At 41.7% G+C, this 15442-nt stretch overlaps 1 protein-coding gene across 3 annotated transcripts in view; it reads right to left on the reverse strand.

Annotated features, from left to right (window-relative positions):
* Positions 1-654: 654 nt before the first annotated feature.
* Positions 655-15442, reverse strand: part of ACAP2 (ArfGAP with coiled-coil, ankyrin repeat and PH domains 2) — a 108754-nt gene continuing 93966 nt past the window's right edge. For all 3 annotated transcript variants that reach the window (XM_054038933.1, XM_054038932.1, XM_054038934.1), the window contains 5 exons: positions 12568-12755; positions 12148-12257; positions 7540-7650; positions 7216-7277; positions 655-1506 (listed from right to left, as the gene is read on the reverse strand). In XM_054038933.1, the coding sequence (XP_053894908.1) occupies positions 1403-1506; positions 7216-7277; positions 7540-7650; positions 12148-12257; positions 12568-12755 (575 nt within the window). In that variant the 3' untranslated portion in view covers positions 655-1402. The remainder of the gene's footprint in view (positions 1507-7215; positions 7278-7539; positions 7651-12147; positions 12258-12567; positions 12756-15442) is intronic.

Raw genomic sequence — 15442 nt, forward strand, 5'->3', positions numbered from 1 at the left:
TGAGGCAGATTACAGGAAATCTGCAGTAGTTTGGAAGACCAACCTAGAAATCCTGTTCAAAGTGCCAGCAAATGGAGGACCAATAACTAAAAGTCTGAGATGCTTTTGGGGCTCAGGTGTGGATTATCTATCTATATGCTATATACTATAAATACATAGACAAATCTGTATTTCGATGCATCACGTACATGTGCACATTGACAGAATGCAGGGTGGAGCCCACTGAAAAACTCTTGTTGCTGCCAACAGAATACCATTTCAGATTAGATTTTTTTTTTTTTTAAGAGCAGCGGTACAGTAAGACTTCCAGGTTTTCTACTACATGCCCTATTTTAGAAAGTAAGTACACAGACTATATTATGGCAGGCTTTGGCAAAAAGCATTGATTGCCCCCAGTGTAGGATGGCTACATTACTTGCGAGTGTTTTAATATTTCTTTATTGGGAACAATCCTGACAACAGCTTGGTGGGAGAGGCAACCTTCATTAGTATGACTGTCCTACGTTAATGCTTTGCTTGGCTCACTATTTATTTTCTACTCCCTAGTTCCAGCTTTTGAGATTCATTTTGATGTCAGTCAGTTGAATGCATTAAAACCAAAACTTGATGGCATTAGGGGATCAAATTTACTCCTAAGGGAAAGTTCCACAGAGAATCAATCAAATAAGCAACTTTATTCACAGCACGTCTGAATGTGAAAAAGGAAAGTAGCTGCTCCTCTGACACTTGGTCCTCCAGAACATGTACCTAGAGTGACAGGACAGAGTCACTGGCCTAGTGGCCTGCATTGCTGGAAGGGGTCAGCTGTGAAAGAGCCTGCAACAACAACATCATTTCCTGTGTTAGTAGCACACCAGGGCAGAGGGGATGGAGGATCGTGTGGGTCATGGGCAGATGTACAGAAGGGAAGTTCAGGCAGGTGATCACCAGCTTTCCCATCCAAACAGACCGGAGAGGGAAAGGGCCTTAAGAGATAGGAGCTGTAGGGTTATAGCCGCCAGGCAGAATGGGGGAGACAGGGAAATTGTGCTGCTAGGACTGCTCATAAGCAATGATGATCTGGTCATCCCACACACTTACAGGTTATGAGATCTGCAACGGTCCCAGCCTCCACCAGCCTCGAGTGTGACTCAACTTAATCCTGCTTCCACATGGCAAAACAGAACACTCTCCAACCAGAGCAGCATCCCTTGCTAAAACAGCTCCATCTCCAGCTGCTGCAGTACTCACCCTGAATCACATGCAGCAAATTACACCTCCCACCCAGCCGAAGGGTACACTAGAGTGCTCACTCAATCCAGACTACCAAATAGCTAACAAAAAGCATAATGAAAGCAGTTTAAAAAAATAAAGGCCACTGCTCTATAAGCATTAGAAAAGAACCAGGTTCCTTCTTAGACATTCAAGACTTCTGTGAATCCGATTGCTGAAAACGGTTTAGCTTCTCTGGATTATTGGATGCCATTTGGGAAAAATCACGAAAAATGTCCTGGTAAGTTTCATCTCCTGGGTAGAAGAAAAAAAAATTAGGAAAATATTTCTAAAATATTTATCATGATGGCTAACACCACGCATCATCTCACAAATGTCCTAGCCATTACTGCATAACATTTATGTTTGTATAACAGATTGTTCATATATGGCATCAAATTGATTGGTGACATCAAAGCTGACAGAGACTGGTTAACAACATGCACATTCTATAAAAGCAAATTAAACAAAGCCAAATTATACCTGAAAATAGCGCCTCAAAGGCAGCCACACAGAGGAAAGTTCAGAATTAGAAAGGAGACGCAAGCATTTTAAAACAATGGAAAAGAAAAACATGTTTAACATATACACAAAATTATTTTAAAAACAAAATAGTCAGAGGCTCCCTTGAAAGTAGATCTATGGCAGAAATAAGGGATGAAGAAAAAATTTCATAACCAGCTAGTACATAATATAACAATTATTAGCAAGCAACAGTATAAGAGCAGAGCACATTCCTACATTACTGAGGAAATTAAAGTTTGCAAGTGCTGGTGCTTTAGTATTTTAATAGGTAAAATGGCATTTTGTTTTATTTTTAAATGCAATATTTAACATGTTTTTGTCTTATACTTGGGAGTCTCTCTACATAAAGACAATGACCCATTGCTGACCATGTTTTTTTCAGCAGTATCACCCAGCCCCCTTCAATGGGTACTGAAAATGATTTCGCTGATAGCAGGTGGCAGAGCATGGAAAGGAGATTTGTTCCAAGTTTCTCTTCCTGTCCACACTAGCAGCTAAGCAATTGTCAGCCATTGTTTTCCATGGAATTTATTGAAATGAAATGAATGGAGATATCCCATCTCCTAGAACTGGAAGGGACCTTGAAAGGTCATCGAGTCCAGCCCCCTGCCTTGAACTCACAACCCTGGGTTTAGCAGGCCAATGCTCAAACCACTGAGCTATCCCTCCCCCCCCTTCATGTGCTGGAACGCTTTGCAGAAGCAGGGAATATGCTGCCATCCAAAACCTGCCCCTTCCCAGTCAGGGAAGGAGCATGCAGGGCCCAAACGCTGCTGTTCCCTGTCTGACAACTCCATTATATGTTGCACAACGTAAGAGAAGAGGGGAACCAAAAGTTTACCTCTCTCACCAAATACAGTGGTGTGCAACAAATACCTCCCTTCCCTCTGGCTAGCTGGCGAAAGGAAGCAGATATTCCCCCTTCATCCACTTCCACATGGCATGGTTTTAAATGACTTTACAGAGCCTTTAAGGGACAGGGAGTAGAAGGTTACATTGTCATTATGTCTTTCCGCCATTTTATATGTACATTTCTCCAGTGCCAAACTGGTGTCATTCCTGTGAATTTGTGGTTAGCATTGTGTTCATTTGAAAACAGAGATTCTCAGAAATGACATTGCCAGCAGATGGAGGGAAGTGATTATTCCCCTCTATTCGACACTGATGACGCCACATCTGGAGTATTGAGTCCAGTTTTGGTCCCTCCCACTACAGAAGGGATGTGGACAAATTGGAGAGAGTCCAGCAGAGGGCAACGAAAATGCTCAGGGGGCTGGAGCACATGACTTATGAGGAGAGACTGAGGCAACTGGGCTTGTTTAGTCTCCAGAAGAGAAGAGTGAGGGGTGATTTGATAGCAGCCTTCAACTACCTGAAGGGGGGTTCCAAAGAGGATGGAGCTCGGGTGCTCTTAGTGATGGCAGATGACGGAACAAGGAGCAATGGTCTCAAGTTGCAGTGGGGGAGGTTTAGGTTGGATATTAGGAAACACTATTTCACTAGGAGGGTGGTGAAGCACTGGAATGGGTTCCCTAGGGAGTTGGTGGAATCTCCATCCTTAGAGGTTTTTAAGGCCTGGCTTGACAAAGCCCTGGCTGGGATGATTTAGTTGGGGATTGGTCCTGCTTTGAGCAGGGGGTGGGACTAGATGACCTCCTGAGGTCCCTTCCAACCCTGATATTCTATGATTCTATGACCCTTGGCCAGAACAAAATTAGAATAGTGGCGGGGTTTACATAAAATGTAACCATACAGAAATCTTCCCCAACTCTTCACTAGCACATTTTAAAAAGGAACTTCCTTTCTCTTGAAATTCCTTTCCGTTTTCAGGTTTATCTCCAAGCACTTTTTGAGACCTGAACAGACACACCATGTGTTTGATTGTAACAGCTACTGCTAAATACTTCTACGGCGAGGCAAGCATACAACAAAACTGGAGTCGTGATCATTCATCTAGAGAATATACACTAAGGAACACAAGTCAGAGTTGACCATGTCTAATGCATGTTATTAAAATAACACAGTAGAAATTGATTCCATGGATGAACTAGTGCTGCAGTTCAGTTAACACATTTGGTTCTTTGATGTTCCCTCTCAAGAAAAACTGGTTTGTGCAGGATACATTTTTGGCTCTATTTTTGGCTATTTTGGATGATAACAAAAAAGTATCGCATACAAAAATAGACGAGTAAAATAAAGTGTTCCTTAAGTTTGTACACTGCATGAAAATACTTAATACTGTAAACCTTGTAAAGATGATTTTAAAACATTGTTTAAAAATGAATTCTGGAAAGCCCCTTTCCAAGCAAAATGTAGCTAAAGTGCAGATTTTTAATACAAAAATACTGTGTCACTGCTCAACCATTCAATAGCAAAATAACTTGAGAGACACACATTGAACATAAGACAAGACAGGAAAGAGGGGAGCAGACACCCCATAACAGGCTTTCTGTAGCACCGAGAGGTAAGCGTTCTCAAGCATTATACAAGGAACAGTACCCATGGAGTATACGGCTTCTACCACCAGCAATGCATATTTTGTAGAATGAGCTGTTTAAATCCGCTGATACCCATTACATAAAGTACATTTTGGAAGACTCATTGTACCATGCAAAGTCATGCGTATGTTCCATCAACAGTCAAACCAATCATGTTTTTACATCAGAAATGTTGATGCTACTTAGCTAAACTAATCGTTGGTTTCACTTCATATCATGGGTAAGTGGATACTGCAATCGGAGCTGTGACCGCAGCTCAGGTGGGCATACCGGCAGTAACTTTAATCTAGCTAATGCGGCTAAAAATAGCAGTGAAAACTTGGCAACACAGATCTTCGCTGCAGTCCAGCAACACAAACACGTACCGCCAGGTTCCAGGCAAGTTTGTACAGTCCGTGCTAATGCCAGTGCCACCACGCCTTCACTAGTATTTTTAGCCACACAGTCTCGTTAAAGCTTGCGCAGGTATGCCTACCTGAGCCGTAATCACACCTCTGACTGCAGTGTAGACATACCTTAAAGTACAGGAGTATCCACTTCACATCGCTCCAGGCTTACATCAGGACTCTCTTACACCACACTTACCCTCACCTAACTCCAAATCCCAGGAAAATTATCAAAGAATCTAGTATTATACCATCACCTTTTTCAGAACCATCTCTGTAGAGCACTATTAGAGTAAGGGTGGCAAGGACATTTTAAGATACATCTCTCTTGCCTTCATCATCACAGTAAAGGCAAGGTGAACATATTTTGTGCTCAGGCTGGTAAATTCACATGACAATTTGCCAGGCTTAACACATATTAACATTGAAAACATTCCAATCATTAATTATAATTTGTAAATATTTTGAGTTAATCAAATACTGCTGGTCACAAAATTCCCAGGGACGCAGCATGATCCGGTGACTGAGGTGCTGGACCACAAGAAAGAAGACCCAAGTTCTACCACTGGCTCTGCCAATGGCCTCCTACATAACTTGAGGCAAGTCACTTCCCCTCTCTGCACTTCTATTTTCCCTTTATCAGTCTTGCTGATTTAGATTGGGCAGGGACTGATTCTCACTGTAGGTACCATGCCCAGCACAATGGGGTCTCCAATCTCAGCTGGGGCTTGGAGATGCTGCCATAACACAAATAGATAATCCTCAGATTGTCTTTGATGAAAAAAATTCTGTTTTCTGAGTTTTCCAGCTGGTTGAAAACATTGTCTAAAAATCCTTTGAACACAAATCTGGGGAAGACATTTCCCAATTCAGTCACCTCAAGTTAAAGGTTAGACATTCAATGCATTTTATGTAAATAAAATTTGCCTGTATTTGTTATGAACAAAAGCCAGCGCAAGCCCTGGAACGTTCAGTAGCAAAAAACCTCTTTTTTCTACATACTATACAAATACAAATTTTGATTTATATCGCACCTGTGGCATGCCAGTTAATTTACCCAAAATTTATATTAAAAGATTTTACTTTAGAACTACCAAATTCAAGCATTTTGCCTCAAAGCAAATGCATTCCACCCTTGAAATTAGATGGTCATTTCTTTCTTTTTTCTTTAACTTTAGTTCTCAATTTCATTTTCATTTTAAATAGTTAGGAGGTTCCCTGTTACCTGTAGCCTGTCAATCAAACAGCACACAATTTGTTAGTTGTTAATGTCACTGGCTGAATGTTGGACAGTCAAAAAGGGGATGGACTTTCCTTTACTCAGCAGAAGAGCCTGCATCATTTTTGACTGGTGGTTTCTTCCAAGTTTAATGTCAAAAACCTTTAATATTAACTTAAACCACAACTCCAAGAAAATTCAGAGTTATGGTTGAAAATCCATCCTTAAGGAGGTCTGTTATGAAATACTGGTACATAATCCTAGGTTTCTGAATACTGGATTAAGCTGCAGGATTTATGTGCGTATTTATGGGATATTGGTGTATGGTTTGATCTGCTGGCAAAGCACTTATGCACAAGCAGTCGCTTTGAAGTGAATGGCACAAGCTTAAGTTCTTTGTTGGATCAACACCACAGTGATTAGCACTTTGCAGGAACGAGCCCTTGAAGCAGGATGGTTTTGCTTTAACTAAATTCCCTGGCTGGTGCCCATTTAAGTCAGATTTAACAATAACTAGTACCATAATTGTCAACCAACTTCATTTCTATTATTGCTTTCCTTTAGCATTAGTTTAAATAAGTCCCCAATAATAAAAGTGGTTTGTATAAATACAAGTTTAGACATTTTGGTGTAAATGTTGTTTGCCCGTGAGCTGTTTGTACATATATGCCAAGTGGGATTTTTTGCTTTTTAATACCAATTGGACCAAATGCCTGCCAGTTTTTTCTAATGTACTGGTTTAGTTGTATAGTACAAAAATGTGTCTTTAAAAATGAATGTTTGGTCTAATGTCTGTACAACTTAAAAAACATTTAAAAAAATTATTAGTGCAAAAGAAGCCCTTCTTTTGATGTTTGTGCCCATAGTGATTTTGTATGACTTTTGTGTAGGCCTCAGAAAATGGGGTTCTAATGGAGAAGACAGACATCCCATAATAAGATTAACTCGACTGCTGCTGAACCATCCCGCTAGAGGGCAGCAGCTGAACACTGCCTGGGTTTCAGCAGAACGTTACTAGAAAGCTGCACAGCAGATGGTGTGGAGGGCCACCAGCAAAAAAAGAGTTGCATACAGCGGTGCTAACATGTACCACGACAACTGTGAATTTCAAATACCCTCCCTCCTCAACCTGTGAGCACTTGACTCTTTAGAGTATACAACTGTCCACTTCAATCAAATGTCATCCATGTATATGTTGCTTATGAAAACACTGTGGTATGAAGCTACTTTAATTTTCTTTTGCTCAAAAACTATGAATCATCTAGCTGTAAACTAATAAATTCCTGAATGCATTTCTTATACTGCATCTCAGTATGGTTATTAGTAGAGTATTGACCTGGCTGTCCATAAAGTCCTTCTGATTCCCGCATTTCTTCATTCATTCTCGCCAAACGTAACCTATGGTTTGGAAAAGACAAGAATGTCATTTTGACTATGTTGAAAATAACATAATACAAACTATAATGCATTTCTGAGTTTCATCAATGAAAGATACTTATTTCAGGGCTTATTTCAGTTCATCCAGTGAACTGAAGTTTGTTTGCCTTGAGTTTGTCCATTCTGATATAAATTCATCCAAGTATTTCTTATATGCTTACAAGACTCAGAGTATAGCAATACAGGAAAAAATCTGAAATTCAACCTAATCAAACACACTTACAGAGTTACGATATCCGCATTTGCAGCTTCTACAGCTATACTCAAAGGGTCTTTTCCTTCTTCATCAGTGGCATGCTGATTTGCTCCTCGTTTTAGGAATAAACACACTTGCCTATTAAAGAAATGGCATTATTCCATAATTTCCACCAGAAAAAAAAAATCAAACATTTTTACAGACAAACAAGCTGGATCCAATACAGTTTAGTTTAAACCAGCTAAAATAATCTGAACATCTCAAATCCCTTCCAAGTGCATTTTACACAAACCCTAGCAACACAGCTTCAATCCATCAGCTCAATTAATCTGAAATGATGCCAAGGTTTCAATAGTGCAGAAAGTCATTTCTTAATTTAATCAAAACTAAACTGGAGCTGTGGAATAATTTTTGATAAATATCAGAGGTGCACCTTGCAGATCAGGTTAAGGGAATGGAGACTGTTACAAAGGGTCTCTCCTCCCTTTGGCGATCACACTCAGTAGGACCAAAGGCTTTAAGACCTCACAAGAACCTAAGAATGACCATATGGGCGATACTAGGCCAATGGTCCATCTAGCCAAGTATCCTGTCTTCTGACAGTGGCTGCTGCCAGATGCTTCAGAGGGAATGACCAGAACAGGCAATTATCAAGTGATCCATCCCGTCACCCACTCCCAGTTTCTGGCAGTCAAAGGCTTAGGGACACCCAGAGCATGGGGCTACATCCCTGCCCATCCTGGCTAATAGCCACTGATGGACCTATCCTCCATGAAGTTATCTAGTAGTTTTTTTTTAACCCTGTTATAGTTTTGGACTTCACAACATCCCCTGGCAATGAGTTCCACAGGTTGACTGTGCATTGTGTGAAGTAGTACTTCCTTATGTGTGCTTTACATCTGCAGCCTGTTAATTTAATTGGGTGACCCCTGGTTCTTCTGTTATGAGAAAGGGTAAATAACACTTCTTTATTCACTCTTCATACCACTCATGATTTTATAGACCTCTATCAAATATGCCACGCCCTCTTTTCTAAACTGAACAGTTGCAGTCTTTTTAATCTTTCCTCATATGGAAGCTGTTCCATATCCCTAATAATTTTTGTTGCCCTTCTCTGTACTTTTTCCAATTCTAATATATTTCTTTGAGGTGGGGTGACCAGAACTGCACACACTATGCAAGGTATAGGAGTACCATGGATTTATATAGTGGCATTAAGATATTTTCTATTATCTATCCCTTTGCCAAAGGTTCCTAACATTTTGGTAGCTTTTTTGACTGCTGCTGCACATTGAGGAAATGTTTTCAGGGAAATATTCACAACGACTCCAAGATCTCTTTCTTCAGTGGTAACAACTAATCTAGACCCCATCATTTTGTATGCATAGCTGGGATTATGTTTTCCAATGTGCATTACTATGCATTTATCAGCATTGAATTTCATCTGCCATTTTGTTGCCCAGTCACTCAGTTTAATGAGATCCTCTTGTAACTCTCTGCAGTCAACTTAACAAGTTAACTATCTTGAGTAATTTAGTATCAAATACAAACTTTGCCACTTCACTATTCACCCCCTTTTCCTGATCATTTATGAATCTGTTGAAACGCACTGGTCCCAGTACAGATCATTAGGGGACCCCCATTATTTACCTGTCCCCACTGTGAAAACTGGCCATTTGTTCCCTATCTTTTAATCAGTTACTAATCCATCAGAGGACCTTCCGCTTTATCCTATGACTTTGCTTAAGAGCATTTGGTGAGGAACCTTGTCAAAGGCTTTCTGGAAGTCCACGTACTCTATAGCCACTTTGTCCAAAGTTTGCTGACCCCCCGCAGAGAATTTTAAGAGATCGGTGAGAAATAATTTCCCTTTACTAAAGCTGCATTGACTCTTCCACCATATCATCTTCATCTATGTCTGTATTTTATTTACTATACTTTCAAGCAATTTGCTTGGTACTAAAGTTAAACTCACTGACCTGAAATTACCAGGATCAACTCTGGAGCCTTTTTAAAAAACTGAGGTTACATTAGCTATCTGCCAATCATCTGATACAGAGGTTGATTTAAGTGATAGGTTACACACCAAAGTTAGTAGTTCTGTAATTTCAGGTTTGAGTTCCTTCAGAACTCTTGTGTGAATACCATCTGTTTGACTTACACTACTGTTTAATTTATCAATTTATTCCAAAATGTCCTCTACTGACACCTCAATCTGGGACAGCTCCCCAGATTTGTCACCTAAAAAAGGTCTCAGGTGTGAGAATCTCCCTCACATTCTCTACAGTGAAGACCAATGCGAAGAATTTTTTTTTAGCTTCTTCGCAATTGCCTTATCTTCCTTGAGTGCTCTTTTAGCATCTCGATCATCCGGAAGTCCCACTGATTGTTTGACAGGCTTCCTACTTCTAATCTTCTTAAAACAAACTTTTGCCATTAAATTTGTGTCTTTTGCTAGTTGCTCTTCAAGTTCTTTTTTGGTCTCCCTAATTATACTTTTACACTTGAATCATTAGAGTTTATGTTCCTTTATTTTCCTCAGTAGGATTTTACTTCCAATTTTAAAGGATACCTCTTTGCCTCTAACTGCCTCTTTTACTCTGTTTAGCCATGGTGGCTTTTGGGGGAGGGGAGGGGAGGGGGGAGGTTCCTCTCGTTTTTTTCCCCAGATATACATACAGTTTGCACCTCTACTCTGATGTTTAAAAAAAAAAATCCATGCAGCTTGTGACCCCTTAATTGCTGTTTAACGAGCCGCCTCATTTTTGTGTTGTTCCCTTTTTTGAAGTTAAATGCTACTGTGGTGGGTTTCTTTGGCATTTTCTCCTCTACAACGACGTTAAGTTTAATTACATTATGGTTGCTGTTACCAAGCGGTTCAGCTGTATTCACCTCTTGGACCAGATCCTGTGCACCACTTAGGACTAGATCAAGAATTGCCTCTCCTCTTGTGAGTTCCAGGACTAGCTGCTCCAAGAAGCAGTCATTAATGGTGTTTAGACATTTTATCTCTGCATGCTGTCCTGAGGTGACAGGCTCCTCAACAATATTGGGATACTTGAAATCCCCCATTATTATTGGGGTGTTTGGGGTTTTTTGTAGCCTCTCTAACCTCCCTGAGCATTTCACAATCACTGGTCAGGTGGTCCATGGTATATTCCTACTGCTATACTCTTATTGTTCAAGCTATGGATAGAAATTCCAGGAGATTCTATGGTACAGTTTGATTCATTTAAGATTTTTATTATATTTGACTCAGCTTTCTTTCACACATAGTGCCATTCCCCATCAGTGCAACCTACTCCATCATTCCTATACAGCAGAACCTCAGAGTTACGAAACCCAGAGTTACAAACTGACCAGTCAACCACACACCTTATTTGGAACCAGAAGTACACAATCAGGCAGCAGCAGAGACACCGCCCACCCCAAAAAAAGAAGCATCAGCAAATACAGTACAGTGTTGTGTTAAACGTAAACTACTAAAAAATAAAATTTAATACCAGGCACTCAAGTTCACCCATCTTAGTGTTTAGACTTCTTGCTTTTGTATACAAGCACTTGCAAATCTGGTCAATATTTAGTTGTCTGCCTTCACCTGATATAATTGAATGGGCCTCTTTTTGTCTTACTGTTTCTTTTCATTTCCTGCCTGTATTTTATCAACTTCTATCCTCTCCTCTTTACTAGGATATAGAATATCCTCTAATAAATCCTCCCTTAAGGGATGTCTCTGTCAGAACCAGATGCTCCTCCACCCCTGTCAGCTTCCCTCAGCCCTTAGTTTACAATCTTTTTAATTTTACATGCCAGAAATCTGGCCACCCACCTACAGCATGTTGCGAAGGAACAACCACTGAGCAGCACAAAACAAGATATAATGTATATGCTGAAGAGTCTTTACAGTCGGGTGCCTGCTTGTAGCAGTGGAGAGTTGCTTTTTAAAATCCTGTTCAGCTGCCTAGCACTGGGGGCCCTTCTCCTATACTAGGGAAGGCACTAGGCTTTTCTTCCCTTCATCAAAACTCTCCCGGGATGAGGTGACATTCTGGCAAGCCTGGCAGTCTCTCAGCAACAGCAGTTCAAGCATGTGTAGAGCAGGGACACTGCAGGTCAGACCATTATTTTCTACTTATTTTTATTGCAGTAGCATGTAGGGGCCTCAGTCATAGATCTGTGCCCCACTGTGCTAGGCAATGTTCGAACACACGTGAGGTGCACTGGCAGAGCAGTGTGTGTTGACAGGAAGGAATTGGACTGTTCTGGCCCCCTCTCCACCAGTTCTATCTGTTTGTCACTTTCATAAGAACTGCAGTGCCCCTCAGGAGTTAGCAGCAACTGGTAATAGAAGAACATGAGATGTATTTCAAAATATCATTCAATACATATTATTACATAAAGGACACTGGGCTTTTCAGTCTAGTCCTTTACAGTCCAATACGTGGCTTGTTAATGAACAAAAATACTAGTCTGAAAAGAGGCTGTGCATACCAAGTCAGACTGTCCTTAAGAACTACTCAGCTATTCAACATGTATTAAAATGCCAGGAAATGCTGAAAACGCAAGTAGTATATTTGCAAATCAACTAATATAGGGAAGAATGGGTGTTCAACAAGTACTGCAGCAGTGTGTTACCCAGTGTGCCCCAAGACTGTGGCATGGTGTAGTGGTCCTCTTCCTTTCACATCCCTATGGTTTACATTGGCACCATTCTGCAGTAAGAACTCACAAGTAACCAATGAGCCCTAAGGAACAAAGACAAAAGACCAATTCAATGCTTAACCCTTTAGAACAAGGCCAAATCCTGCCTTTGGAGGATTTGGCCTCAAATATCACATTTAAGTACTGGCTGTGTATATGGTCTCAACCAGGTCAGTAACAAAGAAATGTTCAGAGATAACTTTATGAGAAAGGAAGGTAATTTTATAGTCAACTTGGGTGCCACTAATCAAATGCCATCATTAGATAGCAAGGCAAATACTTAGCTGTTATCACCTATCCAGAGATATTTCTACTGTTTCCCCCCCATGAATCAAGATGCAGTAATTCACATACCCCTAAGACTGCCTGAATCAGTGGTGTCGCTTTGTTTTCTTCTGTATTGACCCAGTTTACATCAGCTCCATGGGCCAATGCCTCTGCCATATCAGGAAGGTTCTTCTCATAGGCAGCTTGATAAAGCTGCAGTCCTGGATGAAGCTGTTTTGAATCATGAAACACAGAAGAATCTCGCTTTTCTCCTTCTGAAAGGAAGAAGATTAATTACCTGTAATTCTTGCTCTCAGAGGGTTCTGAATACACTTAGAATACAGAAATAGATCACTCCACACAGCAAATCCGGGCCTCTGGCACATGGCTGCTCAGACTTTGCAGAACAGTGTTCTGAGCCACTGAACCATCTTGCCATCAGGGGACATAGATGGCCACAGTTAAGTTCCATCAGCCAATGAAAGTCACTTTGTGGTTCCATTCAAAACTACTACTAACCACCAAGTTATTAGTACTTGTGGAACATCGCTCATTAATCTAGCTATTGTATCTGATTTCAGAGAACAAGAATCACAGCCAAGAAAATTTCTTTTCTCCCAAGGTACAACTTGTAAAGGAAACTGAAGAGCTCCAGGGATGCATCCATACAAAAGTCTTAACTAGTAATATACAGAAACTTGCTATTAAGCTAACCCAGTAGAAATAGGTGTCAAAGGAACCACCTAGTGTCAATACAATGCATAAACAAACAGTAATGCAAAGTTTTGACTAGAGAGGTAAGATTGCTCTGAATATGCCAAAAACCCACCACACACACAGTACCTGGAAGCAGAGTTTGTGTACTCAACCCAGAAAATGGTTGTTGAGCAGATGGCACAAGCCAGGACTTGTGGCATGATAGAGTCCATGCAATGATGCTTTGTACAGACATGAGGAGAACTGCATGGGGCTGCCTTGAAACTCCACTGCACAGAAGCTAGTCTAGCACAGTTGCAGACTTGCCCTCTGACCAAACATACAGAACAGATCTTTCAAGCTCTAAGCCTAGTTGGGAACAACAGTGAAAAACGATGTCAGACAGCTCTTCAGCATGGGGCGAATAAGGATATTTGTGACAAATTAAAGAAAAGGAAAAAGAAAGCAGACTGGATGCAAGAGATTCCAGACACCTTGGTGCAACCACACTAGTGACCTGGCTATGCTGCTACGGATCCACCAGCCTGACCCAAGGGAACTGCACCAAGATGCACAGATTCCAAGGCCAGAAGGGAGCACTGCGATCATCTAGTCTGACCTCCTGCCTAGCACAGGCCAGAGAACCTCCTGCACAATTCCCCGAGCAGACTAGAGTGAATAAAAGGCCTGTCTGGGAAGTCCAGTTGTATTGCCAGCAAGGACAAGAGAGGTGCATGACAGGAAGAAGCAGCCTTGATGTACACCTTGAGGAAGTTTTAAGGGGGTGAAACATCAAGACTCAGAGATGATACTTGGACACAGCCCTTCAGCGCTGACCTATGGAACAAAGAATAGCTACGAAGATGTTGAACGGTGCTTCTGGGCCTATCAGGCCAGCTCTGCTCTGAAGCACCACGTTCCAACCCTGAGAACTCAACATGGCTCAAGGCTCCTTCCCTGAGGCTCTGTGCACCATGCTGGTGTTAACTTATGGGATGCATTGGGGAGGCTTGCCACAAAACGGCATTCACTCTAGGATCTGACTGCAAGAGGCGATCCTACATGCCAATCCAATACAGACACTGGAGGCTATGACCTGTACCTGGGTGACACCGCTCAACTGCTGGGGTCATTCTCCAAGTTTAACAAACCAATGATCAGAACTGAAACAATCTAAAAAAGCCCCAACAAATCAGCAAAAGAGATGCATCACAGACACAGCACGTCAAAGTCTCATCACACTGGCTGAGCCTGGCCTCCCTCTAGCAGTCAGGCTTGTAAATAAGAGAAAACTAAGTACTCCTCGTTCTTTTTGCGGATACAGACTAACACAGCTACTGCTCTGAAACCTGTCACCATGCAAGGCACTGCATTTAGCTGTATGAAATGGAAATCCATCAACTTCATGATTTCAACAATTTCCATCCCACCATAAATTTGTTAGTCTCTAAGGTGCCACAAGTACTCTCATTCTTTTTAAGGTAGGTCTACACTTGCAGGGTTTTTGCGCTGTAAGCTTCACGCGTGATAGGGAACCGGTGGAAGTGAAGCACTGGTCTGTGTACTCACTTAATTCCTCAGGCGTCAGAGTGTTCACATGTGCAGCACTTCCATCCGATGACAGCAGCTGTCCCACAGTGCAGCTCTCTCCATTTTGACAATAGGTCTTGTGGGTGATCACGGGACACCCCGGTCCCCGCACAGCCCCCTCTCCCCAAACACTGATCAGCTCGCGGAGCTCAGCATTGCTCCGAGCAGGGGAGTGTTTGCTCCATGGAGCAGCCACTGTTACCTGGCCAGATAAGTGAGCACTTGCCAAGAAAACTGGAAGGGGAGTTTCAAAGTTCCCAGGGCTTTACAGGGGAGGGGTGGATGTCTGTTTACCTGGCATCAGGGCAGAAGAGCTGCTGGCCAGAGTGGTCACCTAGGCACTGTGGGATATCCTGCGGAGGCTAAAAGCTCCGTAAACAGGAAGAACGTGTCTTCACTTGCACATCACCACAAAAGCATCACCGGTAAGAGCTGTACGCCTCTCGTGGAGGTGGTTTTCTTTTTGCGGTGAAACTTCAGAGTTTCACCTCAAAAAGTCATTGGCAAGTGTAGACACTCCCGCGGTTTTTGTGCAAAAAAGGGACTTTTTCCGCTTTAAATGGCAAGTGTAGACATGCCCTAAGTCAGCAATTAACTGGAAAGAATTACAGAGAAACAGCAAACAAGTCATCTGAGATCAGCAAGCAAAGGGCAAGTCAGCATCAAGTGCTGAAGG

Source organism: Malaclemys terrapin, chromosome 9 (assembly GCF_027887155.1).
Source record: "Malaclemys terrapin pileata isolate rMalTer1 chromosome 9, rMalTer1.hap1, whole genome shotgun sequence".
Lineage (NCBI taxonomy): Eukaryota > Metazoa > Chordata > Testudines > Emydidae > Malaclemys > Malaclemys terrapin.